General features: G+C 39.4%; 1 protein-coding gene across 3 annotated transcripts in view; it reads left to right on the top strand.

The window, feature by feature from the left end:
• Positions 1 to 15,609, top strand: part of fras1 (Fraser extracellular matrix complex subunit 1) — a 225,099-nt gene that overhangs the window by 155,610 nt on the left and 53,880 nt on the right. For all 3 annotated transcript variants that reach the window (XM_034872870.1, XM_034872869.1, XM_034872871.1), the window contains exons 28-30: positions 2,951 to 3,274; positions 12,119 to 12,278; positions 13,076 to 13,254. In XM_034872870.1, coding sequence (XP_034728761.1) covers positions 2,951 to 3,274; positions 12,119 to 12,278; positions 13,076 to 13,254 — 663 coding nt within the window. The remainder of the gene's footprint in view (positions 1 to 2,950; positions 3,275 to 12,118; positions 12,279 to 13,075; positions 13,255 to 15,609) is intronic.

The raw sequence follows: 15,609 nt of genomic DNA, 5'->3' as shown, positions 1-15,609 counted from the left end.
ATGAGATGCTGATATCGTCTTTAAGTCCATTCACTTAGCAGACATTTCTGACTGCAAACATTAACTCATTATCCTGTTTGTCATCTGTTTTATCTTTGGACTCATTCACTCCAAAGTAAATGCATCCACAAACATATCACAAAGAGAAATACGCAGCAGCAGAGTCTCGGGGGATTTCCCTCTACATCAAAGAGCAACACAAACACTGATGTATCTTCCAGTTTTCTCTGTGTTTACACCAGTGTTACAAAGACATATTGCCATAAATGTAGCCTGCCTTTTCTTTGAAAATGTAAATCTTGTTTTACAGAAAGCCAGAAAATGTCAAGGTTGCTTTGAAAGAAACTGTTCATTGTATTTCAACCTCATTATAAGGAGCACAACATAGTGTAGGGTGACAGGACTACACTCAGGCATGTCTAAGTTGATATGAGTGCAAACATGATGTACCAGCCACAGCCAACAAAGACAAACTACATTGTATTTTCTAACTAAATGCAAAAGGCACTGTTGAACAGTGTTGACTGTAAATCAGGATGGCATGGAGAAAAAGACCACTGGTGCTAATGCAGCCTTCCCTGTATAAATAAGGTTGAAAACAGAACTAGTTGATAGAGATCTCTAGCTAGCAGACACCTCAGAATATAAGAGTCTCAGAAATGAAAGATCTGAGCAGCTGCTGGCCTTTCCCTCTTCCGACAGAAACGGCTGCTTCTTTAAAAACAATTTAAAAAAAAAAATGTTTCTAATAGTCGGATATCTGCTAATGACATTTTTATAGCCCTTTTCATCTTAACGTGGCAACCTTAAATTGAAACTTTTTCCTCTGCTCTCATGAAATCTCTGCTCGCTTTGCTGTGGACTTTCTGCATTGCCTTTAGCTGTCAATCAATATCGGGAAACATTCTACATTCAACATTTTTGTTGAAGTTCAGAATTATGTCTAGAAGTATATATAATATATAGTAAATATAAAAGTGTGTTAAGAACAAAATGGCATTTGGTTATACTTCAAGGCGTCATTTTGACCATAGTTCCAGGTCTGTTTTGTGACTGCTTGACACAAAAACATGAGAGGAGAGTTGCAGATTAAAGGCAGTGTTACAAACCAAGAGGCTTAGAGTCAGACATGGATGGAATCGACTTGGGAACTCTGTATGTCGTGCCTCTGAATACCAGTACAATCACAGCAGGAAAAACAACAAAATAAGGAGCGAACGGAAAAAGAAAAGCAGGAAGCAGCACCCAAAAAACAGCAACATTTTTTTCAATCTCCTTGAAGTGCTGCTAAGCCCCATGGCCCCATGGGTGACGACAGCTTTTTCCCAAACATGAACCTCACCTCACCCTCACCGTCACCTGTGAGGTGAGGATGAAAGGTTAGCCATGCTGAGTCTGTGTTTGTTTTCCCCAGCCTCGGGGAAGAGATTGCAGTGGTTTGCCTTTAGTGAACAGGCATGTCTTAGCACGATTTAAAAGCAGCACACACATACACACACGCCCACTTTCAGCCCCCGCCAACACGTACAAAACCTTTTGTTTGCCTCCTACGAATTGCAGAAGTGAACACACAGGATTAAGGTGGGCGCCCGAGGGCCCAGTTGTCTGTCTCTTGGAGATAAGTCCTCTTACGTCAAAAAATGTGTCATTAAACGACCCCAACAGAGCACAAAGGGCAAGGGGCTGCAGAAAACAACATGCTCCTTCTGTGTTTCAGCTCTGTGTCTTGCAATTTTAGCCAGAGGTCACTTTGGCTCGCAGACACACAGAGGCATTGTGTGTCCCACAAGTCATTTTTCTCTCCGGTTCCAGCTTGTTTCATACACCCCTCTTTGCTTAAGCTGCTGCTGTCATGGCAAAGAACTGGAGTTCAGCCAGGAGCCGTTGAATGCAACAAATTGGACCCAAGCCCTGCTGAGCGGCTCGGAGCTCCCAGAAGGACAACTGGTTTGATTTAGCGCCACGCAGCCCATGGCTCTTTACCTACACCTCCATCGCTGCCAAGCTATGATGCTAATAAATTCTGGCAGGTTCATATTAAAAATAACCTACATCAAGGCACTCTCTTTGTTGTTTTTTGTGACATACAGTATACAAACACACAGGCAACGCAAATGGCCTTCTAGTCTCATGATAATCTTCCATTGATATTAATACATTCATTAATGTATAAAAATAAATTCATATTCATTAATATTAACATTAACTCCAAGCAAAAGATCAACTGTGTGTTTTTTCAAGAACACAGAGGTACCTTTTCTGAGAATCAACACTAGGTACACTGTTTGCACTACAGAGTGACACTTTCAAATATTAGTCAGTACTTACTCAATTATATTACTTACTTAATTATAATATTAATTATATAGCTCAATGGAACTGAATGTCTTTATAAAAAAAACAAAATGTGGACAAACATAAGTTCTAACTAAGTCTGGTTTCTTAAAGAAGGACGTGCTGGCCAAAATGGCTTTACTTTATAGAAATACCAATGCTCTGCACTTCTAACCCTCCATATCCTTTTTACACAAGCATAGAGGTAAAAAAAAAAACAGACCGAGACAGACACAAAGTGAGCTCTGGATGAAGTAATACCCTTGCTCAAAGTAGGAGGCCTCCCACTCTCATTGGTGCTCCTGAAATGACTTTGTTGGTGAGATGAAGCCTTTTGCCGGTTGCTGAGAGGCTTCAGGTACGGCTGAATGGAGCCTAATGACCCACACACCCTAACCCTCTGGGGGAAAATTTGTCATCTGACAATTTGTGAAAAATTGTCTCATCTCAGTCAGCCTTTACAATTTTGCACCGACAAAGACAAGACAATGAAACATTGACGGTAAACAATGTGTGGCAAGGATCGATTTATCTGTCCGTCTGTCTGATTCTAATTTATCTTTGTCAGATTGTTATTATTCCCTGACTCTTGCTTTTTTCTTTTAATAATTTCTAGCCTCCTAGGGTTGTGACTCTATCTCCTTTACCTGTGGAGGGCCGCGGCGCCCTTGCAACCATCACCAAGTCGGTCCTGCAGGTCGACGACCTCGACAACGCAGCCGATGTCCTGGTTATGGTCCTTGAACCGCCCCGCCATGGCCGGCTGACCCGTCTCCACGGCGACCGTGTGCTCAGCCGATTTAAGCTGGAGGAGCTGACACGGGAACAGATCCAATACGTCCATGACGGCTTGGAGGGGACGGAGGATGGGATGATGCTGCAGGTCAACGACGGCCACAGTTATAGGAATATTCTCCTCCAAATCCACATCAATCAGAAGGTACGATAGGCAGAGGGGCACTCTGGGGGGATATTTGATATTCATACAGTAAATCCATGCTTTCAATATTCCAAGATTAGCAAATGTAGAATATCCGGCATTTCACATAGCACTAATACTGAATGGATTCTACTAGTGTATTGCAACACCGGTCAAGAGGCTGTTATCAATCAATCAATAACTTAATTCGTCCCAGGTAGGAAAGTTGGTTATGAATCATACAACTATTATGCAATTAACTAACTTTTTTAAGTTTAGTTAATTGCTTGTTGTAAATATTCTGCAGTTTCCTGTGCAGTGCAAATAATTGAGATTTATTTTGCTGCAGACATTGACCAACTTATTGAGTCCTTCTTTTGTTGAGAGATTGGTACCAGCAGGTATAAGAGAACGAGAGCACAGGCTCAGTAACAGATCGATAAAACCTTGTCATCAGGGTCCTGTCCACCTGGAACTTGGAGAGATTCCTGAGAATACTCTTCTTGTACACCATGTCAGTGTTACTCTCAAATGTCAGTTTCTTGTCTAGTATAGTTCCCTAATACTGCAGGAATTGGACTCCACTATTTCTATATTTGGGATGTCAATCACTGTATTGACAGGGAAGGGTTGGTTACATTTCTTTTAGAAAGACTCTTAATTTATTTGTTTTTTTGTATATTTTCTCTTGTAAAATAGGCAACAGTGCACCGCTGATCAAAAAACTTTCAAAATACGTTTGCGATGGCTACAGCCAAGGACAAAATAAACAAACAAATATACTTTTTTTGTGAAAAATGAATAAGTAAAAAGCTCTCTGGTGTTTAATTTAGAAATGTCCTGCTGCTCACAGCCTCAGTTCATACATCCCTGCAGAGAAAAAAGACCGGTTTTGATACTTTATTAATACTCGATGAAGTTCTTTCCTCAATGTTACACAACTGAGAAAGCTCGAAACTCCAGCATCTCAAGCACTGTAGCATCCAGACAGTAATTTAGACAGGATGGAGGGTGGAAAAAAGCAATAGATTTTTTTCCAAACATATCATCTTAAGGGAACATTTTTCTTGTGCATAATTGAAAATACCTTTTGAGTTAGAATCGGTTTAAAATTGAATAAATGCAGCGCAGTGTGCACATTTGATCTATTCAAATAAACCCAAGGACGGATTTCTGTATACTTTCTCCAAAAGTTCAAAGTAAAACTTTTGGGACAAGAAAATGTTTAATAAATACACTTAGAACTTTGAAGTGGTCAGATAGAAGGTAACTGCATTTGTGTCTCAACTGAAAGACATTTTTGAGGAGTTATTCCTGTGTAGAAGTTGTCAGAAGTGGATCATATTGGATCTCAAAAATATTCCTATTGGTTTCACTTAACTTCACAGTTGAGTGACATTATTCATTCTCTGACTTGCTGTCTAAACAGTCTAAACCTTTTAGTCATCCACTGTGTTCCTCTAAACTCCTCTCGTTGCCTCAACCTCAGCATTAATCACACTGATTGTCCTTGACATGTCCAAACGGTGTGCTTTGTTGACTTTATCCCTGAATATAGTTTTCTGGAGTCACAGGCTAATGCCTGCGTATTGAAGCACTGTAGCAGAAAGAGCAGGTCAGGCAAATGGCAGCCAGTATCCCTCCTCTGTCATCGCTTCTGGTGAGGTTTTTATGACAAGGACGCAATTATCTGGTTACAAGTGCTGGCCACCGTGACCGAAGCAGGGGGAGTGCGTGTTTGGCATGAGACAAATTTGGCAGCTCTCTCAGTTACAAAACATCAACACACACACACACACACACACACACACACACACACACACGTGCACACATGCACAAACACCAAACTGGAGACCAGACAGGACCTGCTTCTAATAATGAAATATTGAAGATGTGTAGACATACAAGCATCAAAGGAGTGTATGTGTGTGTGTGTGTGTACTTCTTCTTTACGGGGTCCAGATTTAGCCCTTGAGAGTAAGGACATTTTTGAAAGCAAGGACATTTTGATGGGTCTTCACATCTTCAAAGCGCTAAAGTTTTAAAATAAAATATTTTTTAATATTAGTTTCGAGTGCTAAGTTAAACTAAAAACTAAGATTAAAACTTCAGAAGATCAAAAGTTCAGAGAGGTGGTTCTAAAAATTAAGGATTTGGTAGTGAATCAGACTCCGTGATACGTGAGTTTTTTTTTCCAGAATGGAATGTAACATATTCAGTTTCCAGGCGGTCAAATCTTAAGTCTCACAGCATTATGTGCAAGACTCGAGTTGTGTACCGAGTTTTAAGTCAGATCTCACGTCTACATACACATGCTGTATCTTACTTATACACAGACTTAAAAAAAATTAAAATATATATGTATATATATATAGGATTAGTTAGAGGAGGCGAAAGCAATTAGCTTATTTGGTCCTGCCCCTATTTCAGAAAATAATCTTATTACAAAGTAAATAGATATGCAAGTATAGCATACAATCTTTCAGATCTTCCAATAACTTTCAGCAATATACAACAATACCTTTACATTACATTTTCAGTTTGTATGATTCTCCAAAGATGTATTTTCTTGCTTTCCGTCTCAGCAGTCCATGGTAGTAACTGCACTTGACTTTCAGATTTCATATGATTAAAATAGAAACCTTCCCATGACTCTAAACAACATCCCACCTCATTGTGAGCCAGTTATACTTTTGTCCTTATGGCAACAGAGAAACTTTTAGGTGAAATACACTCCTCTGCTATTTTCTGCTCACACAGTCACTACAGTTTGGTTTAGAGGGCAGCTCTGTTTGTCTGGCTGCATACAGATGGTGTGCTTCAGGCTCAACTCCTCTGCTTTTTTTCCCTTTTGTAAATCAATAACATCCCACTCACACACACATACACAAAATCACACACACACACACAAATGCATACCAGTATTCATTTACTGTAAAATGTCCTGATGCTGCATTCTGTCATGCATTAGACAGAGCAGGATGGACAGCATGATGGAAAGCTGGAAGAATGCCCTTGATTAATGTTGGAGACTTTTTGGCCAAGTCCAAGTAGCCGCAGGGAGAGAAGTAACAGTTACTAAACAAGAAGAAGAAGAGAGTACTCCATCTACTGAAGAGAAAGCTTAACTGACCTCTCTTTCCTTTTAATTGTGTTTTTTTTTCTCCAAAACTTTCATCACAAAGCAGCTGTGTGTGGTAAACATAAGCATGCTGCGTGCAGTTTACTGATGTCACCTTGCAGGATTTCCAGATATTCAAGTTCAATTCATATTCCACCTCCTGCTGCAAGGAGGAGCTGCCAACGCACCAAGTTGTCTTATGTAGATGTAACACTAGGCATCATGCGGAGGAAGCTACTTTTGAAAGTGCATGATGATAATCTGCAAACTCAAACAAAGAAGCAGGGAAAAAAAGCTAATAAGATCTATGCAATAAAACCCCAAAATCGAATTTAAACTCAATGACGTCCTCCATGAACCCAACTTCCACAAAGCTCAAAAATAAAACCCTGAGTGATTATTGGCTCTGCCTGGACTTTAACAAACCCGAGCCAAAGAATCCTTAGTTTTCAGAGCGTGGCGCTCTTTGTACTTCCAAGCCCACCATCCAGGCTGCAGCAGTGGCTGTCAATGCCAGGCTGTGCCTGGGACAATAGGCTTCCTGATAGTTGGATTACTGAGCTCTAAAGCAGGAGACTAATCAGGCCCTAATGACCCTCTGATTGATGGACTTTCTCTCCACTGAGGCTGTGCCCTGAGCTGAGCTGGAGCTCGGCTGAATAGAAAGCAGGACCCTTGGCTTTCAATTACTGTCTCGGGGAGAACACTTTGAGCCTCTGAAAAACCCTCAGGCTTTTCTGTTACTCTGCAGGAATGGAAGGGAATTAGATATTTTTTCTGATCAGGTGTCAAGCTTTGGAAGGCTAATAGCTCAGCGTTATTGTCAAGCTGAGGAAGCAGCTTGTCTCTTCTCCCACTGAGCCTTCATCGTTGTTGGAGTATGATACTTTTTTCATAAGTTTTCCTTTTGAAGTCTGTGATTACATTTTATATTGCTGTGATTTGTTTCTGTTAAAGCTGACAGCCCATGTCACACAGCATCCATGTTTATTTTTGATATAGGCTCTGAATTTAGACACCCCGGCAGCTCTAATTGACATTAAAGCTACGTTGTGTAAGATTTTCTACCATCTAGCGGTGAAATTGTTCATGACAACCAACTGAATATTACAGAATCTAGCCCCTCCCATTCCGATCGCATTTTAACTTCTAGGTTGGTCGCATTATTCCAAGAAGTATTTTTCCAGTGTAATTCAAGTTTTACGTTTTTGTTATTTTGGTACCATTTCTTCGCTAACATCAGCTATCAGGTTCCCAAACAAATGCAAGCTAATGTTAGTAAAGTATCAGCATGATCGTCCATCTTCAACAGGCTTTCAAATCTGCCGGCAGATTGGGTAACTTCCCCCTGGCATTTGTCACAGTGCTACTGAGAGTAGAAGCGCAAATTGTGGAGGTATGTCCCTCTTTGGCTAATGTTTTAAAGATGGAAGCGCAACATGGCAGAATACATACAAGCAAGTCACTCTCATTTATTGTGAATGATTATGAATGGCAGATTCTACGCTCACAAGAATACTTTGATTAGTTGGTGGAAGTAATTAAACATAATAGAGATTGAGCACATATTTGTGAAAGACCAAAGAGTTTTTTGCTAAGAATCAACTCAAAACATTACACAATGGAGCTTTAGATTAGAATTTGTTGCCAATAAGAATACCATCTCCATTCTGTGACGTTCACTTACTGTTTGACATGTCCGTCAGCTCGTCCTGTTTATCCTTCCCCTGCTGGAATTATGGAAAAATGAGAGATGACAATGTTATTGTCATTACAACAGCATGTCCATCCTGGTTGGCAGCAAGCCAATGTTTTATGGATGACGCCAACTCCATCTCAGCAAAGTCATTATTTTCTGTTTATGAGCACTGTAGCCAGCTCTCCATACAGCATCATGTATATTTAGAGTCCATCTCAGACATGGTGGCTCAAAGCCCTTTAAAGGTCTCTTATTGTTCAATTTTAGTGCATTTGTTCTAAAAAGTACTGCAGCTAAGAAAAATAACAATATTCTTTAGGTCTTATTTTCTAAAACATATTTTTTCCTTTAAGGTGGGAAAAAAAATGATTATTTGCAGCATCGGCTGATCTTATCACGACCAACAACCCCTGTCCATTTAACCCTACACTATATATACAGTATATATACACACATTGAACTATATATAGATTTGTAATTAGTTTCTAAAAGCAGGTGCAAGTGCAGAATTTCTCTCATCCAGTTTGAAAGGAGAGGATGGTTAATGTTAATGTAATTTTTTATAGTCTGGCTGCCAAGTCTTCCCCAAAAATATGCAATTTGAATTAAATTGCAAGTGTTCCAGATCTGTGAATGTTGGCTATTTAAATGGTCTGTGAAAGTGTCTGTCTGACCCATGAATATACTTTCTTTCATGTTAAGAATAAGTCAAAATCGAGACTTGAATGTTTTTTCTTTCAAGTCTCAAGAGGTTAAAGGAGGCATATACTCATTTTATACTTAATAATCCTATACATAAACACAGGTCAAAACTGCACCTGTGTCTTAAAGCCCCCCTCCCGTCTACCTTGATTGGTCAGCGTTTTGAGTCTTTTACATCTGTGCATCATTGCAGCCGGGGAATGACTTTAGCAGCACTTTCCATCTTAATATAGTATATTTTTTAGAGTGTCTGTGAGGTCCAAAATAAGTCAAATAAGTTTGAGTGGTCTAAGACAGTTCTAATTGTTGTGACTCAACATTATTTCTGCGGAAATCAGAAGTTTTAGCCAACTTATAGATCCTCTAAACTTTGTTATGTTGTGCTATTTCTGGGTGTGAGTGTCCTTGAGTGACTTTAGTGCATATCAAGGGGAGCTTGATAATCTCTTGGATGATGTGGTCCTCTGAGTTAAAAGCCTGCCATCCATGTGTTTCCTCTGCTGCTCGTCTGCGATTCTTTGCCTGCTGCTGCTACACTGAAATAGTGTGATGTGGATCGGCCGAGTGGCGGGCAGAAGAGTGGCAGACAGGTTGTTATCTGCAAACACAGACAGCCACACATTCAGTCTAACACACCTGTGCACACTTTTGTAAATCTATTATTACCCAGTGCCACAATGTTTCTGCTACTGGAAATGTTTCTGCCACAGGAAATGGCTGTGTGTGTGTGTGTGTGTGTGTGTGTGTGTGTGTGGTTGTGTGTGTGTGTGGAATGACTGACCTCATTATTGTATTTGGTACTACTTTTTGATGAGACACCTTAAAGGCTTTATTTTGGCTAAAAGGTCATCATGCTTTATAAATCAGTTAGAAGCCAATAACAATCTTTGGGTTGGCTAATCTAATTTCCTTGTCATAATGCAATTATAAATATTTGGCTGTCCATTAATTAACACTTGTTTTTGTAGGATGCTTTTGCACCGACCTTGTTTGGTTTGGAGTTTAGAAATTATTGGTTTGAATCTGAACCAAAATTACAAGTGTAAAAACCTTGCCCAGACCGTTTCTAGTGTGAAAGCATTTTTCAGACCAATTACAGAAAGTTCTGGCAGGCTGTCATCAGGTTCTAAGAGCAGGGATGCTCCTATTTGGAGTATTTTAGCGCCTTAACTCACAAGGTTGATTTCATAAGGACTTGGGGCATATACCATTTAACAATCTCATAGTTTGTGACATTATGGGAAATTATCCAAATCCTAAAGGAGAAAATAATGGGGATTTTCACTGTTAGAAACACACTGTTGAGCTCTATACAATCTAACAAAAATGTGAACCTTGTTTTGGACCAGACAGTCAGGTGTGAAAAGCCCCTTTCTCAAATGCCATCAAGTCTGCATTCATTTTTGTTATTGTTGATGTATTTCTGTTGGTGTAGATGCTCTGCAAATCTCCCCCTTTATACTGTTCTAGTGATTTGACAGTTTATTGAATGGCTTCTTGATAAATTAATTATGTAGAAAGACCATGAATTGTTTTTGCCATATGGCAACCCCAAAGTTGTTCTGTGTAATAGTCTCAATGATCTTGTCTTGCATTGCCAGACCTTCCTCCACAGCGCGGCTCAGGAAGGTCTGGCTAGTCCACACAGCATTCCGAGATGGGAGAAAAACGTGCTCTGGTTTATTGGCATTTCTTTAAACCAATTACAATTTTCTTGGTCGAAGCTAAGCGCCAGACGCAATAACGGTGCCTCTGCAAAATATCCTCGGGAAGGAATTTGTTTTAGTGGAACATGTGCCCGTCCAAAAGAGGCTTTAGTCGTGAAACCGAAAACTCAGATAGCCTAGCTACTGTCTTGAATTGCCCTGGAGAGATCTGAGGAGCAGTTAAACATAGTCCTCATAAATGGAGTTTCAAAAGCCAACACAAAGAAAGCGGAAGTTGATGGACATCCAGCCCAAAAAATGAGGGACAACCGGCGGATCTTTCAGTGGCACTGGAGCCCTAAATTAATTGTTCCTTAATATAGACTAACAACGATCCATCAAAGGGTATCTTATTAGAACGTGTCCTTGGTTTAATGAGTGTTTTAAGATTACTGTTACACTACCGTGTTATGTCTTCCCGAGAGTACGGGAAAATTGGATGTTAGTCCAACCACCTGTTCAGGAGCTCACATCCAGTGTGGAATTGTGTACTATCACCCGTGAGCTATTGATGACTTTTCAGTGCATATCAAGATGTTTGGTAAAATAAGAACGTCATTGTTTTTTATTAATTTCCTTACTGTCAAAAGTATTTCCCTACTGTCAAAAGTGTTGTCATTACTGTCAAAAGTTTCCCAGGCAATATCTGTTTTTTTTATATAAACTATTTTTGACATCTGGATGACTTTTAGATTCTCTAACTTCCAGATCCAGTATAAATAGGTGGGTTTTATAGATGCCTAAGAAGTATGTCATACCTGTTTTCATTTAGGCAGCAGTGTGACACGTTGAGTAAGAGGTCCAGTTCAAATCCTCCCTGACAGCAGGCATCTTCCCTGTTAAATGTCCTCGAGCAACACTGAATCATCCACCAGCAATGTGTGCTCTCTGCAGCTGATCCTGCTCTTTGTTCTTTGCTTTGGAGTTACTCTGTTACAGACCCACATAGCATCACAAAAATAAGTCTGATTTCAAAGTTGAGCGAAGGAACAGATTGATACATTACAACTTGGTGGCTGACTCTGGGCTTAGTGTTGCTGATTGACAGCTCTACAATGGGCTCCTAGGACTCACAATCCGGAGGTCACAGCAGATGTGGAATAAAACAAGCTGTGCAAACCGTGACAAAACAAAGTGATAGTGGCATCAGCTGCACCTGAGGAACAAAGTCTATTTTGAATGTATTTCTCTTTATACATCAATGCCTACAACACAGGGATTTCACATGGGGTTTCTCAGTTTGAATAATACTCAACATATTCCTCAGTGTACTTACTACCTCAGTACACTTAATTTGCTACTGAACCTATGGCTAATTCAAGCAACCATCCAGGTCATGCATGCTTATGTATAGAATCCAAACACCTGCCACCTGTTAAGCTCTGTCCACAAAAAAACTGTGGCAAACTCAAGATAATGTATTTTATTTTCTAGTTTGATTGATTTTAACTAACCAACCATCTTGACAAAGTTCGGGTGAAATTTACAGACAGACAGACGTTCGAAAATTTAAATCAGACAGTTGGTCATTAATCTTTAAATAAATGAAAAAGTTTGTTAAGCAGAGCTTGCTGTACCCAAACAGCAACCAACCACAATGTTACAAGGCTTCAAATTTATATTTGTGTGTGTTTCAGGCTGCTGACTCTCCTCATGTGCTGTCTGTACCCATGACCTGGGTAAAGCAAGGAGGCTTGGTGCGACTGGATAAAAAATACCTGCTGGCAGATTACAAGGGAGTGGGCACCGATGGCATCGTCTACACCATCCTCGTCTCAGATGGGCAACCTAAATATGGTACAAACTCACTAATGCTGAGAGGTTAAATCTCTTAACACTACTAGATTCACTTAAAAACAGGATCTTTTATACTTTAAAGATCTGGAGCACGTGTCAAACTCAAGGTCCGCGGGCAAAATCCAGCCACTTGCAGATTTTGATCCGTCCTGCATATCAGTTAAGGTTCACAAGACATTTTGTCCCACCTAATTTTTGTCGCTTTTTCTGACTTTGTCATATTTTTTCAGGAATTGTAACTTTTTCCGACGTTGTTACTTTTTCTGAGTTTTTTGCCAATTATTTTGTTTGTTTTCAATGATGGCTGAGGAACTTTTTCCTGACTTCTTTACGGCTTTAAGTCGACCAAACTGTAATTGAGAAGACTATGACAGATGCTATAATACAATAAACATATTTTACTTTCTCTATTTAATGAAAGCTTACAGTATCAATAAACTAAACAAGACTGGCCCTTGATGTGATTCTTATTTTCTAGTGTGGCCCTTTAGTGCTCTTCAAGTTATTTTGCTGCAGTTTGGCTGCCATTTAATTTGAACTGTTTTTCAAATGTCTTCTTTTCCAATTATCAAAATGTATCCAGTTAGCCAGTTCAACTTGAGTATAAACTCCATTGACATTAATCCTGACTGTGAGACACATTCTTACAGATCCCACCACGGTTAAGGGCCAAGATAGAAGCCCATAACTTCTTACCCTAACAATTAATTCTGGTGGGATGTGATTCTAGTCATTATTATAATTGATGTATAATATATGAGAAAAACAGTTCATTACCTCCATCTTTTCTGTCTCAGGTGAAGTGGTGCTGGTGTCCATGCCAGCTGACGGCCCGCCAGAAGGCTGGCGCCCCTCACTGACCGACGACCGAGGCTTCACGCCCACAACTTCCTTTACTCAGCAGGATGTCAACGACGGCACCGTCTGGTACCGCCACTTTGGCAGTGGCACCAGCAGCGACTCTTTCCAGTTCCAGGTTAGTGCTGATTCTTACTGTACACCCCATTTACACTGGACATCCGTCTCACTAGTGTCTGATTCAGTGAATATGCTTCAACTTTACTTTGACCCAAAGCATACTTTTGTGCTTCAAGTCACAACTACAATAATTGTGTATTCATTTAGGCTCGTGAAAATACAAAGTGAAAACCTAAATCATCTATGTCATGACTTTCCTTCACTTAGAAGTGTAGAAGTGATCTCAGTACAGTATAGAGAAGAAGCACTACAGCAATGAGACTTCATAAATGGAAGTAGGGTATCATTATTTAAAGAACACACAAAGAAAAGCTCAATGCAGAGTTTCAACAGAGAGTGAAAATATGCTCATTCAGTTGCACTATTCTAAATATTGACAAACCGCATTCATTTACTGAACTTTTAACTCAATAGTAGATAAAAGATGTAATAAGTACAATAAACTAAACATAAACATATGCCAGATGAATTCTGAGATCACCTACAGTAGACCATTATCTGATTTACACTTTTCTTTTTTTTCTTCCTTCTGAGTGTGTAGAATACTGTACGTATAAATAATTCCAGAAAACTGATAAAAGAAAATAAATACGCTGTGACAAGGGAAAACCTCAAGGGTTCAATAACAACGTCTCACCCTGAAATAAAAAAAGAGGTTGAGCGCGTGACTTGAGAGTTCTTTGAAGTTCCCACTCGTACTCTTGTTCCCATGTTCCCTTGTGTTTACTTCTTCTCTCCTTTTCTTTTCTAAATGTCTCCCTTTAGCTTAATTTATTTCACCCCCCCCTTTTCTCATTTATCTCTGTCTGTCTCTTTCACCTCTATCTGTATCTACTGTTCCTTCTAATATTTTTCTCACAACCATGACATTGTATCTATAAGATTTTGTGATTTATAGGAATCTATACAAACTGTTCTTTAGCCTCTGTTTCTGTTATCTAAGTTACCGTCTACTCATCACTCAGCGGTTGTTTTAATCACCAACCACATAACTGTTTCTGGGTATTAATGCAGGCAACAATTCAGCACATGTCTCCATTCTTTAACCTTTACCACTTATTTTTCTCCCAACTCTCCTTTAAGTGTGTTCACTGTGGATTTCTTCTACTTCAACTCAGACCTTGGCACCAAACCTCCTGTGTGACTTATAGGCATTTAAAATCAACCCGTAGCGACTTATCTTAATTAGGGTTAATGACCCTAATTACATGCAAATTGGCTCTAAATCTAAGAAAATACCAGTAAAACCAATGCAGCATTCATCACGCCTTAGTTAGAGCATTTTCATGCCAGTCTCTGCTTCAACTCCCTTTAAAAAAAAACTAAAAAAAAACAAATACAAAAAAAAAACAGGCAGCCAAGAGCTTGTAGCTACATCCAATCGTCTCTCTCCCTTTGTCCAGCCCCCCACATCTTGGGTTCATCCATCAGGGCAAATGTGTTTCAATTACACAGAGCTGGATTCAAATTAAATTCTGAAGTGTCCCATCATTTTAACTGGAAGTGGGAAGGCAGATGAGGCGAGGAAAAGCGTAACCCGTTGCAAACTGAACTTCTGGAAGCATTTGTGCTGTTTGTCGGAGGTGGTGATTAAACTTGACGGTTTGTCAGGGTAGTATTGTCCTCTGATGTTTTTACCCAAGTATGTGGCACCTACTTAGAGCTGATAGATTTGAAATTCTTTCTGCTTCTGCAACTTGGATCTCTGCAGCTGAAGGAAGTGGGCTGCACAGCACTTTAGACTCTTGCACTGATTTGTTATTTTGCAAATCAGAGAGATTGTAATTTAGTGTCCCTGAAATTTTGTCTGAAGTAAAAGTTTCTTCTTTTCAAAAATACAATCCCCACACTTGGCTTGTTTTTATTGTCTCACTAAAGGAATATCCTACAAAACCTTTGCAACAAAGAAACTGGACATGTGTGCTATACATTTACCCTGTTAATAAAAAACAATAATAGGTTATTACTTTGTATGGCAGGGGTACCCTGGTCCCTGGTTCCAATCTAGACAGGGACCTTTAATAGCATGCTATTTCCTATAACTCTCTGCCTTCATTTCCTGTCATCATTTTACTATCAGCTCTGTAATAAAGTCACAAAAGGCCCTGAAAAAATAACAAAAAGCTAAGGTGCAGTTTGCAGCTTCCAATTAAAAGTTACACTATGCATTGCAATCCATTGCCAGCTCAAACATGCAATGAGCTTGAGGACTGAAGGTCACAGAAGTAATAATAAACCTTCCATTTGCTTTTGTTTTAACAGCATCATTTTATATTTATATATATATATATACAGTGTATGTATATATATATATATATATATATATATATATATATATATATATATATATATA

Source organism: Etheostoma cragini, chromosome 5 (assembly GCF_013103735.1).
Source record: "Etheostoma cragini isolate CJK2018 chromosome 5, CSU_Ecrag_1.0, whole genome shotgun sequence".
NCBI classification, from domain to species: domain Eukaryota; kingdom Metazoa; phylum Chordata; class Actinopteri; order Perciformes; family Percidae; genus Etheostoma; species Etheostoma cragini.
Note: the sequence above shows the minus strand (reverse complement) of the source record. Positions and strands in the feature narration are given on the sequence as shown.